The sequence below is a fragment of the Malaclemys terrapin genome, chromosome 13 (genome assembly GCF_027887155.1).
Source record: "Malaclemys terrapin pileata isolate rMalTer1 chromosome 13, rMalTer1.hap1, whole genome shotgun sequence".
NCBI lineage: Eukaryota > Metazoa > Chordata > Testudines > Emydidae > Malaclemys > Malaclemys terrapin.
The window spans coordinates 9,803,481-9,818,835 of record NC_071517.1 but is presented as its reverse complement, the minus strand read 5'-3'; the positions used below and the strand labels follow the sequence as shown (position 1 = coordinate 9,818,835).

The following is a 15,355-nucleotide window of genomic DNA, read 5'->3' as shown; positions in this document are numbered from 1 at the left end:
TAAACAAGAATAATAAAATAGGAAATGTGAGGAGGATTGCAAATCATGTGTTTCCACTCTGGAAAGTTTCAGGAAAAAAAGATATAGCTATTTGGTACATGAAAAAGATAAGTAACTTGCCTGTAAAGTGAATAATTATTTGAAAGAGTGATCTCTTCTCACATCAGTTTTACACTTTTGGGACTGACATCAGTAGAGTTACCCCCTAATTCTCATCAGTGTGAGAGAAGAATCAGGCCCTACTCTCCAGGGAGCAGAGGGGCTTGGAATAGTGTTTGAGGGAGTTGGTATCTGACTTGTTACAGGGTTAGTTGAAATTCCAAGGTATAATGAACTGTATATATCAATATGCAAATATAGTAGTTAAGTAGCAGTGTCAGCTGGAAAATGTTGGGATCCACAGAAAGAAATGCAGGATTTACAGTTTCTTTACTAGATTGCTACATGTTTTGCTTGCAGACCTGGCATTAAGAACCTTTTTTATTTTTAGGGCTGTCAAGCGATTAAAAAAATTAATCGCGTGATTAAAAAAATTATTCTCATGATTAATTGCACTGTTAATAATAGAATACCATTTATTTAAATATTTTTGGATGTTTTCTACATTTTCAAATATATTGTTTTCAATTATAACACAGAATACAAAGTGTACAGTGCTCACTCTTTTTTTATTAAAAATATTTGCACTGTAAAAAACAAAAAAGTGGTTTTCAATTCAATTAATACATGTACTGTAGTGCAATCTCTTTATCATGAAAGTTGAACTTAAAAATATAGAATTATGTAAAAAAAAAACTGCATTCAAAAATAAAACAATGTAAAACTTTAGAACCTACAAGTCCACTCAGTCCTATTTCTTGTTTAGCCATTCATTCAGACAAACAAGTTTGTGTACATTTGCAGGAGATAATGCTGCCCGCTTCTTGTTCACAATGTCACCCGAAAGTGAAAACAGGTGTTCTCATGGCACTGTTGTAGCCGGCGTCGCAAGATATTTACATGCCAGATGCGCTAAAGATTCATATGTCCCTTCATGCTGCAGTCACCATGCCAGAAGATGTCCGTCCATGCTGATGACGGGTTCTGCTAGATAACAGTCTAAAGCAGTGCGGACCAACCCATGGTCTTTTTCATCATCTGAGTCAGATGCCACCAGCAGAAGTTGATTTTCTTTATTGGTGGTTCAGGTTCTGTAGTTTCCGCATCGGAGTGTTGCTCTTTTAAGACTTCTGAAAGCATACTACACACCTCATCCCTCTCAGATTTTGGAAGGCACTTCAGATTCTTAAACCTTGGGTCGAGTGCTGTAGCCATCTTCAGAAATCTCACATTGGTACTTTCTTTGCGTTTTGTCAGATCTGCAGCAAAAGTGTTCTTAGAAAAAATGTCATGTTCTGAATAATCATCTGACGCTACTAGAACATGAAATATATGGCAGAATGTGGGTAAAACACAGAGCCGGTGACATACAATTCTCCGCCAAAGCGTTCATTCACAAATTTAATTAATGCATTATTTTTTTAACAAGCATCATCAGCATGGAAGCATGTCCTCTGGAATGGTGACCGAAGCATGAAGGGGTATATGAATGTTTAACATATCTGGCACGTAAATACCTTGCAAAGCTGGCAACCAAAGTCCCATGCGAACGCCTATTCTCACTTTCTGGTGACATAAATAAGAAGTGGGCAGCATTATCTCCTGTAAATGTAAACAAACTTGTTTGTCTGAGCGATTGGCTGAACAAGAAGTAGGACTGAGTGGACTTGTAGGCTCTAAAGTTTTGCATTGTTTTGTTTTTGAATGCAGTTATGTAACCAAAAAAAATCTTCATTTGTAAGTTGCACTTTTACACAATAAAGAGATTGCACTATAGTACTTGTCTGAGGTGAATTGAAAAATACTGTTTCTTTTGTTTATCATTTTTACAGTGCAAATATTTGTAATCAAAAATAATAATATAGAGTGAGCAGCCTACACTTTGCATTCTGTGTTGTAATTGAAATCAATATATTTGAAAATGGGCAAAAACATCTAAAAATATTTAATAAATTTCAATTGGTATTCTATTGTTTAGCAGTGCGATTAAAACTGTGATTAATTGTGATTTTTTGAGTTAATCAAATGAGTTAACTGTGATTAATCAACAGCCCTACTTATTTTTAAAAATGCCACAGTGAGCACTTAAAGTGCCAAAAGATTTTAAAACAAAGGATACTATGAAAGTGGTCATAGGACTTTCTTTCTCTTTGAGGAAGTCAAAGGGTAGCTGAGAAGTGTGTGCAAAACTCCATGAATCCAACAATAATTTTTAAGTGGTGGCAGTGTATTGATAAGTGCAAAGAGTCAGTGAAAGTCTTTCTGACGATTTTAATTTCATAGGACCAAATTCTGTTCTGTAACGTGGGTGCTTCTCCCACCCCTGGGTAATTCTCATCGAAGCACCTGTATAACTGAGAGCCTTTAATCATTTTATATTCGCTAAGAACTGGTTATCTGCTGCTTCAGATTACACACGTGTAACTTTCAATTTGCATATTGCTAGGATTTTGTTTTCATGTCTTCATAATTTTAACTAGAGCTGTTGTCCCGCAGGTGTTCACAATGAACAACTATTTTTCTATAGGACCAGATGCTCTCATGGCTCTCAACTTTCATGCGCATCGTGAGAAGTCTCCCTCACTGTTTTCCAGCAGAATTATTAATAAGGTGTGATTGATAAAATAGCATTTCCCACTTCTTGCCAAAGATACTGAGAATTGCCACCCTTTAATCAAAAGACTGCAAATAGCCTCCATTAATTCATGCAAGTATTTAAGTATCAGCTGTTTTGTGTAACAGTCTGAGACAAACTTGGATTTTTTTTACATTTAATAGCAATCAAGCAAAACATTTTTCTGCATCTTAATCGAAGGTCATGTTTTACTAGTGTCTAGTTTATTCTGATGTGTATTTCCATTTTGTTGTTGTTGCTCAATATCAGTGATGCTTTCTAGTAATATGGCAAAATTCTCTTTGACTTCCGCGGAAACAGCTCAGGCCACTGATTTGTTGCAGTTGTAACTACCACTGTTGGAGCTATGTCCAACCTTGGAAACTGCCATTAGGGCCCTATTTTCCCTTATGTGAAATTTTCCTACATAGGGAAAGAGAAACTCTTCTAGTTTAGCTCCTGGAGTTTCATCTTCATTGTTCCATTGGGCATTCAGGGTTTATCTCCCTGGGTCAGGAAGTTCATTCTCCTTCAGCAGTACATGTCTTGAGATGCACAGGGATCTTGGTCAATTGTCTCCACGCAGCTGTTCTGCTGGCCCACCACCATGCTGCTATTGGCTCACTTACCACTCCATATTTTTAGGTTGTACAGTAGTGGCTAATATGGACTCTAGTACCAGCCATGGAACATGCTTCTTAGCGCTACCTCTTCCCACCCCAGTTTTCGAAGAGGTTCAGTCCTAGAACTCTTGTAGAGGAGCTTCCATGGGGAGCTTATGGTGGGTCAGGTGCATTTGCAGCCAGGTTCCAACTGTTTGGGTTGCTCTCCCCTTCTGGAAGCAGAGGGAAAGACTCTTGTTCTTAATGACCTGCAAAGCAGTCTGAAGTATATTGATCTCTGTAGAGCTTCTCAGTCATTTGGAAACTTAATGGACTGGAGCAATGGCACTGCCTAACTCTATTTAAAAGTGTAGTACGGATTTTATTTTAAAAGGAAAAACTCTTACTTGCACCAGGTAGTAATGACTGAGTCGTCCTCTTCCTGAAAACTTAAAAGCAAAGAGGATACACAAATATCTCATGTTACATAAGAATTTCAGATTGAGCTCTTACAACCGTAATTAAATTATCTTTGTCTTTCTCTCTGTTTCTGATACTGATTTCTCTTTAACTTTTTGTAGGCTGTTTATTTTTTCTATGGAACCAAAGATTGTTTAGTACAGGAATGTAAAGATCTTAACAAAAAAATTGAGGTAAGGTATCTTATATTCTCTCGCTAGCTCACTTTTTTCCCTGGGGAACATACATCTCCCTCCCTCAAGAAAGCAGGATCTTAAATGGAAATGATCTAGTAGTTTTTATAAATAAAAAAGTCTAAGCAACGCCTAAGTCTAAGTTTCCACTAGATACAATCAAAGAGACCTCTTAAAGCATACCTGTATATTACTTAATTTTGCTATTATATCAAAAGGTAACTTGTATAGTCCCTCTGCACTGGAGCAAGTTTCACCTATACATTGGGATTTTAGCTACAGCAGGGGCTCGATCCAAAGTACTACAGTACGTCCTGATCCTAAGCCCATTGAAGATTCCTATTTACATTTATGGACATTGGATCGAGCCCCTGCTGTAGCTAAAATCCTAATGTATAGGTGAAACTTGCTCCAGTGCAGAGGGACTATACAAGTCTGAGTCACAAACCATTGCAACTGTAATGTGCTAGTTAATAATAGAAATGGAGTTGTAGGATACGGTACCATATTGTGAAGTCAAAAATATTGTTTCTTAATATGTTTATTTTATAAATAACACACATGCTGATCATATCGGACCAGTTCACATTGACTTCAGTGGGATGCCCACCCTAATGCATGAAGAGAAGTGGCACATGCCCAAGTGCAGAATTTGGCCCACAGTAATTTACTAACAATCTGTTGTGTATCTGTAAAGCTAGAGTTGGATGGTGAGAGAATCGATCTGCCGAATTTGGAAGGAATCATCGTCCTGAATATTGGATACTGGGGAGGTGGCTGTAGATTATGGGAAGGAATGGGTGATGAGCCTTATCCCCTGGCAAGGTATGTAGTGCATCAATGGTTATAATATATACTTTTTTATTACAGTGTAAGGGCCAATGGGCTTAAGTAAGCAGTCCCATTAATCAGAGGGATTGCTCACATGAATAGGTGCTAAGATTTTATAGAATTCATTGAATTTGTTATGCAGCAGAAGGCAAACAGATAGTTTTAAGCTTATGTACTGTATCAGTCACTTTCATAATAGTTTTATCTATTAATACAAAGACTATATAAAGTTTTTATACAGTTATTTCAGTGGTGTTCACAGCTATTTTTTGATAATAAATGTCTCCTTTTCTAAAATTTAGGTATGATGATGGATTGCTGGAAGTTGCTGGAGTTTATGGCTCTTTCCACTGTGCACAGATTCAGGTGAAATTAGCCAATCCTGTTCGACTAGGACAGGCACACACTGTGAGGGTACGTAGCATTTATAATTACCTTTACCCAAGTTTTTCAGTGAATGTGTCATCTTAGGCACTCAGCTGCTGACCACGTCTTTGTTTTTAAAAGCTGCAGTTTGTCGGGGAGTCTGGTGTTCATCTTTCTTGGAAAAGTTAATTGCCACTTAAATTGCACCCCCATAACTCAATTATGGACACCCTATACATGTGTGTAACAAACAATATAATAAGATTCTCTACTGGGAGGCTAAAATCTTGCTATATCAGTACATAGGCAGTAGTTGTAAATGAAATATCTTTGACTGGAGTGAACTGTTATGATTCCATATATGCTCTTTTATTTAATACCAGCTGATTCTGAAGAATTCAAAGATGCCAATGCAGGTGGATGGAGAGCCATGGGCACAGGGACCCTGCACTGTTACCATAACTCATAAGACACATGCACTGATGTTATATCACTCGGGTGAACAAACGGATGATGATGCTTCCAGCATGTCTGAGCAGGAACACACAAGGGAACAGACGGATGAAGATATTTAGGTTTTGAAGAATTTTACATAATATATTGATCAATTCTCATTAAAAAACTTAGAACATTTAATATATATTTAACTATCTCAATAACTATACCTTTATGCAGTAAGGTGTAGACTTGAGTGGCATAGGGGTTTAAAAAAAAAAAAAAAGCCATGCTTTCAAGTATTAAAGTATTAATGGAATAACCTCCAGGCTAACCTTTAGCAAAACACTTAGGTGTATACTATCAAAATGAAAATCTCACCATAACTTAAACTGATTTTTCTTAAGGCTAAATGTTTAGTATGTCTTGAGAATACTATTTTCTCTTTTAAATAAGCAGTATGTCTTACTCAGTTCAATAATATACTGTGAGGTGCACGTAACAGAAATATCGAAATGTGACTTTGGGTAGCACAACCATCTTTTAAGACCTATGTAACAAGATTGTTTCTTTTGATGACAATTGGCAACACTTTAAAAACTGTTACAGATAACAGATCTTGTCTGATGATGATGATCTGAAAATAGCAACATGGCAAGTCAGTCTGTGCCACCACATTGATCGTATATACATATATGATCTGATTCAGTAAAAATGTATTATCTGCTAGAACAGATGGAGAACATATGTAAATTTTGCTTCCTGACTAGGTCATGCAAGGTGAATAATAGCTCTGTGGGATTTAGAACTTTGTCTCCCATTTAAATGTGTGACCACAAAAGAGCATTATTACAAACAATGATGCGAATATTCTGAATAGCTGTAACAGTAGATATAAACATCCTGTTTAGGTAACCATCAAGATTTCTCAAGCTAAATATTGACCTAGTTGAAGCTTCTCAGGTTAAAGCTTCTCAGGTTTAAAACTTCATGGTCGCTTCAGCAGAAATAAATATTTGCTCCTTAGTTATTTTTACGAGCGAGTAACTTAACCAACAAAGCCAAAAGCTTGAAGCTAAGGAGTAAACCTGTCACTAATCAATCCAATTGAGCTCATGTACTGCAAATGATCTCCAAACAGTAACTGAAATTATAGTGGATGTGTGCTACATACGTTAAGCCCAGTGACCGGTTAAGGAAAGAGTCTTGGTCTAAACACTGAATGTTCTTACCTCTTTTGTCATTTTAAGCCAGCGCCCTCAAATAACTTTCCTTTTGTTTTCTGTATGCTAGTTTAAAGGGACACGGTCAAGTAGGGTAGGCCATATATCTAGGTTTTGTAAACCAAATGCAATTGTTTTACAAAATCTAAAAAAAAGTTTCCATGGATTACCTAATGTTAATGAAAACAATTTTTAAACAATTTATTTAAGCATTTTTGTACAGGTTTATGGAAATCAAACACAACAGCACTATATCAGTGCATGAGAGACCAGGAAGTTAAACAGACCCTTTCTGGTTTGAATTTTCCATGCTGAGTGAAAAGCAAAAAGCAAACATAGTTTATATGGTAAAAAGTTAATTACATTTTTGAAACTCTTCCATTTTTAATAATCTTTCAAGATAAAAATATGTTTTAACTTGACAGTGTCCCTTTTTAAAAGTTTACATGCTAGATTCTAAATACTACTGACATTAGTAAATTCATAATTAGACAGATTTGCAAGGTGTTTATTATATATGTGATTAGAAAGTAATTAATTGTAAGTGTTGACAAATGTAAATTTTATACTTGGTAGCCTTATAGACCTTCTTTGAATTTATAATTTATCATGTAAATACATTGCAATTTGAGTCATAAAAGTTGACATAAAAAGTAAATTAAAAATACCCAAAGTAGATATACCATGTTATAAATAGATCCACTATCCAAATCTTCTTTAGTTAAAACTGATTTAGGTTATACTAGCTTAAAAATCATTTTAAACTGGTAAGCCTCTATTCTATTTATTTATATTTGAGTAACTTATTCACACTTATTTTTAAAAATAATATTTATTTAAGTATTATGCTCTTATTCTTGTGTACTAATGTTTACAGACAAGTTATAAAGCTCTGGAAAAACTGGGTATGTATTTGGAATGCAGATACATTAGAAAGACAATGACAGGATTTCTTTATCTAAACTTATCAAACTGTGTTGGGAAGAGTCATCGAAAGTTTATCTGGAAATTTTCAAGCTATATTTCAATACTCATAGGATCAAAAACTGTCCAGAATTTTGAAAGTTTGAACCCCCACCCTACCCTTAAATCAAAACTTACAGAATTTTTTTTTCCTGGTCCTGAGGAGATGGTAGATTGAAAATCCATCCTGTCTCCAGATGGATACCAGGGACCGGATTGCTGCCTTCCTAAACTGTGTCAGGGAGATCTCAGGGACTTGTGCCTGTCCATGGACCGGTCGTTGAAACACTGCTCTAGATAACAGCACAGTTGGTGAGAACAGGCTGTCTCCCAGTTTTTGCTCCTGGTTGGAGGAAGGAAACAGGTACAGCACCTAAGACAACGGGGTATTGGCCAGGAGGTACTGTATGCAGGCAAGCTGGATCCTTCCACTCACCAGCATTCCCAGCAGGTGCTTGGGGCGGCAATCTGCAAGGGGCGGCAGTCGGTGTGTTTTTGCCGCCCCAAGCAGCGCGCCGAATTGCTGCCGTGGACAGCGGGGGCAGTCCATGCGCCGTTAGGGCGGCACGCGCGTTTCCGCAGCGGCGGCAATTCGGCGGCAGCTTCTATGTTCAGCTGCCACCGCGGAAACGCGCGTACCGCCCTACACGGCACACCGACTGCCCCCGCCGTCTGCGGCAGCAATACGGCGCACTGCTTGGGGCGACAAAAACAGTAGAGCCGGCCCTGCTTCCACTGACAGCAACTCACTGAGCACTTCTCAGGATCTGGTGCCAAATGGGTGAGATACTCTCTGGGCAGTACAAATCCATGAATAGCTTTGTAATACAGGAGGAGAATGGGCAGTGAAGGTAACGCTTCATCTAACACCTACTTGGTGATTTTGGAGAGCTGCTTTCTGAGGATGGCCCTAATTGTCTCAGCCAGATCATTGCTCTTTGCATACTGATGGGAGGAGAATTATGCTGCATGTAGGAGTGATTAGAAGTGAATGTCTGAATAGTCGAGGGCATTTGATGGGTAACAAATTTAGATGGTGTATGCTTGGAAAGCCTTTCAGAAAATTCTATTTGAGGGTGGTAGAAGATTGCACTCGCTATACATGTTTATCTCCAAGTCAGATATGCCATACCCACTTTTCCTGCATTTGTCTCTAGTTGTCCACAGGTCAGAGGACTTTTTAAAAACAAATGTTAAGGCTAGAATTTAAATATGGCAAGTGATCACAGGAATCTTGCAATTCCCAACTTACCACCCAGTGGTTTTTTGAGGGGTTTTTTTTTTTTTAAACTTCTCTTGCTCGACTGTTTTATTTTAATCAAAACTTTTCAGTTCATCACAAATTTAGAGTCCGATTCTGTTGTGAATTTCTCCCTGTGCAACCACTTTAGTCTGCAGAAGTTATAAGACATTATCATTTGCCTCCCCACATCTAATTTGCATATAAATTAAATAAAGATACTTTTCAGTTCTAATGGTAGTTGCTCATGTGCTGTTGTATATTTATCATGGCTGTGAAACTGATGAAATTCACATTTTAAAAAAATAGATGATAGAAAACATGAAGCACCTGATACAGTTTTGTCCATTGATTATCCTATTTTTTAATTAAAAATAGGCTTTGACAATTGGAAACATAAAAATATTGCAATATATTAGTTACTCAGAAGAGGGTGCTCTGCTATTGAAATTCATGCCCTGCTCTAAGAGAAGCCACACGGCATTTAAGGATGACATAAATTATGAATACATTTAATTTCTCAGAGGCTTCTCATAAGCATATTAATTTGAATAAAAGGTACAGCTGTAGAAATATTGAGCTATTAATTTAGCAAGCATTCAAAATATTCATTCACAAAGCTGTGCAATTCTAGGCTACATTGAGATTTTATTGCAGCATATGCTAGTGTACCTAAAGATCGGTCAGTGCTTCTGATATAAATCCTTTTCCTGGGTTTATAACCTACAGATTGAAATGTTTTTGGTGGGCTTAAACTTGCACACAAAACCTAGATATGGAGTGAACTTTTTTTCTCCCCTCACAACCTCCTTACTTATTAACTTTCACAATTTGTATTAAAAATATATATTTATCTTTTTCTTAGAGTAGTTCACAGGTCAGAGTAAAAGTTTATTGATTTTTGGACACACTTCTGTATTCTTGGGTCTTCTGCATCTTGTTTGTTTTTTTTAAAAGCAATGTTCCCAATCCATAAGGTGGGCCCTACACCCTTTCTATTTTTCCCCTTGAAATAAAATAGTTGAGGTCTGACCGTTGCCATTCATGTTTATCTTTTTTATAAGAAATTGTGCTACTTATTGGCTATGATCTATTTATAACCTGATGCGTACTGGTGGTCATGTGTTTACAGCATACCTCAGCATAGCGCCAAAACTATCCCAATGGGTAAATAGTCCAAATTCTCCTTTCCAATGCACCGATGAGGCTCCCGTTTTAAATGGACACACCTAACTTTAAATCTCACGTGTGTTTGGAACATTTTTGTAATCTGCTGATTGTTCTGGACTGCATTCACTTCAGCTGGAGTAGTGGGTGCTAACACCTTTGAAAACCAGGCCCCTACTAATTTTTCCCTGTTTGGGCCTATTTACATTCTAGAATTCTACCACATAAACACAATCGAGAGAACCTGATTTTGATAACAGGATGAAGAAAGCCGTGATTTAGCAGTCATAGACAGGGCAAATCTTATTCAGCACCATGTTCCTGGTCCAAGCAAAATCTAATCCCAGTTAGATGAAATGGTGATGATGATGAATTAGATTTGTCTGGTCTCAACTAACCATACAGTCATGATCGTCAGTATTATGTTGGCTAACTAGCAACAAGGGAAAAAAGAATATTTGTAATTGCAAAACGTGCTTCAAAAACTACTAAAATTGACTGGAGCACTCGGGCAGTTGTAATACTAGAAACTTCCTTCTAATTCGCTTTTTGTAATTGACTTGTTTTGAAGTTTTTGATATCCTTGTAAGTTGGAGCCATTCTGAGGTCAGTGCACAGTTCTGTGCTTCTATTTAGATTGCATTTCAGTCAGGTATTTTTCCCTGTGTATATAGACTTGTATCCTGTGCTGCTGCTTTTTATTTTTTATTATGTGATGTTATTCATGGTATGTTTTAATAGGTGTAAAATTTAGGTCCTCCCTATCAGTCCAATGCACTTTTTTTCTAGAAGACAGCATTCACTGAAGAGACAATGCTGATTATTTATGGTCTTTGCGCCGAAACCTACAAAAACTTATGAACTTGATTAATTTTTAGCACGTATGTCTTTATAGGATCAGGACCTTGATGTTTTTCAGTCTAGCAGTTACACTCAGCAATGTGCTTGCAGTGTTACTCACTGGGGTAAGCAGGCTTAGTTGAGATCCAAAATAGACTCCTTAAAAAGTGCAAGTTACTGTCTTTACCTGGAAAAATATTGTCTGTCTATTGTTCCGTAGCTTTCAACAGCATTAAAAATGTTAATGTAATCCGTGGTGACTTCTTACAGAATATCCAAATGTTGAAAATATACCACTGTTATTTAGTTCTGATGTAAGAGTAACACATTTTTGAAATTCCTTGTATGTATGCTCTTCGTTTCCTATTTCATTACATAGTGTGACTGCAGATTTCTTCTTTTTTTTAAACTGTCAGCTAGAAATAATCTAGAATATTTTTAGATTTAAAAAGAGATTACTGCAACATTTTAGTGGTGTGGTTGGTCCTACTGAATGTGAACTCTCCACTTTAAAAAAATATGCTCTGATCTTGTTCTGAGGAACTGTAGCTGCTTATTGAGCACAGTGTAGGGTGACAAAACATCACTTGTTTTTGTGAACAGTATTCACACATTCCATATGTTTAAGGCCCATTCCTGCAAGCTCTGCCCACTCAAAATTCCTATTTGCTTCACTGAGTGCTGAATATTCACTGATCCCAGGACTGGGATCTGTTGGGATAGATCTTCAGCTGGAGCAAATCAGCATTGCTCCATTGAACCAAGTGGTGCTAGGCTGACTTTCACCAGCTGTAATGTTTTGGAAGTCTGAATTACCTTCATAGTTTTAAACTATCTTTTTTGTTTCTCTTTAACATTTCCCTGTCTTCTGTGCCCACATTATCTACAATGGTCTTTACACTTTCAAGTTCAGAGTTGTTAATTTAAAATGTTTGCATCCATCAAACATAACACCGATTATTGTATTGACTTCTCTTTAAAGAGGAAATGGAAACTATTGTTGTAAGGATTTCAGTCTGTATCTTCAAAGTTTACATCCCTCGTTAGCCACATGTCCACTACTAACTCATGTAGCTCTTAGAACTCTAGCCATCTAATCTTTATAGATTTTTTTTATAGTAAAACAGAATGATTTTTTTATTTTTGTAGCATATGCCTTCAATATGTATAATAGAAATAACAATTCAAAAAGCATATTCTGAATATTGTAAAAAAAATATTTGTGAGAAAATACCAGCACGTCAAAGGTTTACAAAAGCCTATTCTTTAGGATAGAAGTATTCTGATAGTGTAATATGTTTGTATTCTATGTGCATATGCAGATTCTGAAATTGCACTAAATAAGAAACAAAGAGCTTTTTACAAATCCAAGCACTGGATCAAAATGCTGAATTCGTAACATTTAGTGTTCTTTTTATCCAGAAAAGTGATGGGTGGTTGGTTAGTGGTTTTCCCACAGAACAGTAATGAGGGAATCCATCAATTTATTCAGAAACATAAGTTGGTGTCTAATGTTGCATATTAAGCTGTGGCTATCATTCAGTAAAGTGCCCAGAAATTAACAAATGCCCATTTTTCCTCCACCACCTCCCCATGCTCCCCCCCCCCCAAAAAAAAAAAAAAAAAGAAAATGACACATTGTGTATTCACAGCTGCAAAGTGCTTGAGGTCTTATTTATAAAAGAATGACCAACCAGCATGATACTGCACTTCCAAAGTATCTTTTAAAAAGGTAGTAGATACACTTATATTTTCCTTGGCATCAAGAGATGTCTTGTAACCCCCCAGGTAGAATTAGTTGCTCTTCTGCTTTCAAAAAGAATGAATAAGCTGTAGGGGGAAAGTGTTACACAAAACTCCAGTCATAAAAGTAGGGAACAATTTTTTTTTTCTTTTAAAACAATCTTCTGTACCTTCCTATACACAAGCAGTAATGTGACTTTGGAAACTTTTTGTGGTCAAACTTTTTGGTTTATGTTTGTGCAGTCTTTGGGCTTGATCATATTCTCCTTAAGCAGACAATACTCCCATTGACTTGAATGGGAGTTTTGCTTGCCTGAGGAGTATATCTTTGGTCGCTTTGACAGTGCACTGACCAGTTTAGTTAATCATTGCATGTAGGTGTTGTGTATTTTGTTGAGAAGTAAAAAAATATTTGAGTGAGCTGTTCGTAAGCAATTGTAAATGCAGAGTAACTCTCAGGGAAATCAACAGAAGTCCATTGATTTCAGTGGAGTTACTCAGATTTACATCCGTTAATTTTGTGTCCTGCTCGTTTTTATGACTTAGAAGAGAAGATGTGCAGAAAGGAATCCTTTTGAAAGGATGTCTGCTTCATAGTCCTCTTAGATGTTTGTAAATAAATAAAAACTATTTTCATACCACTGATTCTATTGCTGAATTTCCTAAAGCATCTTTCTGTTGTCTTGTTGATCTGTATTGTATTTCTCCGTATGAACTAGACTGAAGAAAATGTGTGTGGATTAAAACATTTGAATCCATTTTGTTTGTCTGTTCCATGTTCAGATTTGTGAATGAACATCAGCTTTCAAAATCTGTAATAAACGAGTGAGAATATTTGACACCTAACTGTGTGTACTTTTTTGTACTCTGAAGTAAGACAAGTATGTTATTTGGGGAACACTAAGTATACACTGTTTTTTACACAACACAAACATGAGGTCCCTGACCTAAAGAGCGCACACACAAAAGAGAAAAGATGGGTCACCCTTAAAATACAAGACTGTAGACAATCAGTAAGGAGCTGTGATCATAGGATTTCAAGACTTCTAGGTATCATAATTTATCTGTTATAACAACAGGTGATGATACTTAAATAAAAACTTTCCTTTTGATTTATGCTTCCTCTCCCAATTTTTAACAATTCATACCTTAAATACCCTATTTTATTCCTTACGTAATTAACATTTCTAAAAGATGTTGCTGGTTATTTTCCTTAGTGAAATTGCCAGCTGTGATGATAATTCCAAAAGCTGCTATGATGAAAGCATTCGCCGTGTCTTCCTGTGGGTGTCCATATTCTTCTGAAGTGAAGAAAGCATAACCTATGTATCTTGTAAGGCTTAAGAATTCCAGCTTGTTCTTGACACTCCAAGCCAGCTTCCCCACTACTAGTTAATTGAAAGATTTAACACTTACACAGCAGCCATAAACCTGGCAGTTCTAACCTCAAGAGTTCCCTCTGCCTAGGGGAATACTCAGGTTAGCTGCTGTAACAGCTCCAGCTCCTTACACCCTACTCTGTACTGCCCCTTTTTTTTTTAATTATTATTATTATTATTTATTTGGGGGGAGGGATAGCTCAATGGTTTGAGCATTGGCCTGCTAAACCCAGCATTGTGAGTTCAATCCTTGAGGGGACCACTTAAGGATCTGGGGCAAAATCCGTACTTGGTCCTGCTAATGAAGCCAGGGGGCTAGACTCGACCTTTCAGGGTCCCTTCCAGTTCTAGGAGATGGGTAGGTATATCTCCATATATTGGTGTGGGGGTGCGGTTGGAGCAAGGAGGGCTTAAGGCCACCTTTGCACCTCTCTCTCTGCACCCGCCCCATCCCCTTTATCTTTGCAGAGTACAGTTCAGCCACAGCACGGAATCTGGCCCATCCTTGTTACTATGTTTTGCTCTTGACCTTTCATCACATGATCTGCGAGCACTCCAATAAATATTGGGCCATGTCAGTCTCTGGTGCAACACTGTTGAAGTCAGTAATTTGTACTGAAAAGGCAGGACCACTGAAAAGCCTGTTTCCATTGAAGTAGAATGAGAGTTTTGCTATTGCCTTCTTGAGAACAAGTGGGAGACCATAATCTCTCAAACCATGTTTTCACAGATGGGGAAACTGAGGCACAATGAGGTTAGTTACGTGACCAAAGTCACATAGTGAGTCCGTGGCAGTCGCAATAGATCCTAGGCCCAGGAATTCTTGTTTCAACCCCTAGCCCAAACTGCCACTTTTGGTAATTGTTGAGGTGGTCTTGATTGATTTTTAAGATTAAGGCCTTTTAAAATTCCACAGCAAGCAAAGGTTGTGAATGACCCTTTTCTAGCAAGGTTTTTTTTAATTAAAAAAACTATTCTGTTTTGAAGGGACATCTCTTACAGTCTAATCAATGCTTAATATGTAATGAAAGGGGTGCTGGGGCTCAAGCAATTATTTTTACATTCATAATTGAACTGCCAAGCCCAGAGGGGCCGGGGCTCAGGACTGGCACTTTCTGGCACAAATTAAGCACCTAGTTTAATGCTTTGCATTTTCTAAAGAGCTGATGGTAGTTTTATGTGGTTTCTTCAGTGCTGACA

At 37.2% G+C, this 15,355-nt stretch overlaps 1 protein-coding gene across 2 annotated transcripts in view; it reads left to right on the top strand.

The window, feature by feature from the left end:
* Positions 1–13,615, top strand: part of DGKE (diacylglycerol kinase epsilon) — a 29,568-nt gene extending 15,953 nt beyond the window's left edge. The window contains exons 7-11 of one of the 2 annotated variants that reach the window (XM_054047541.1): positions 2,596–2,709; positions 3,897–3,968; positions 4,666–4,793; positions 5,102–5,213; positions 5,549–13,615. In XM_054047541.1, coding sequence (XP_053903516.1) covers positions 2,596–2,709; positions 3,897–3,968; positions 4,666–4,793; positions 5,102–5,213; positions 5,549–5,740 — 618 coding nt within the window. In that variant the 3' untranslated portion in view covers positions 5,741–13,615. The remainder of the gene's footprint in view (positions 1–2,595; positions 2,710–3,896; positions 3,969–4,665; positions 4,794–5,101; positions 5,214–5,548) is intronic. The other variant, XM_054047542.1, reaches the window with a different exon arrangement.
* The last annotated feature ends 1,740 nt before the right edge of the window (positions 13,616–15,355 follow it).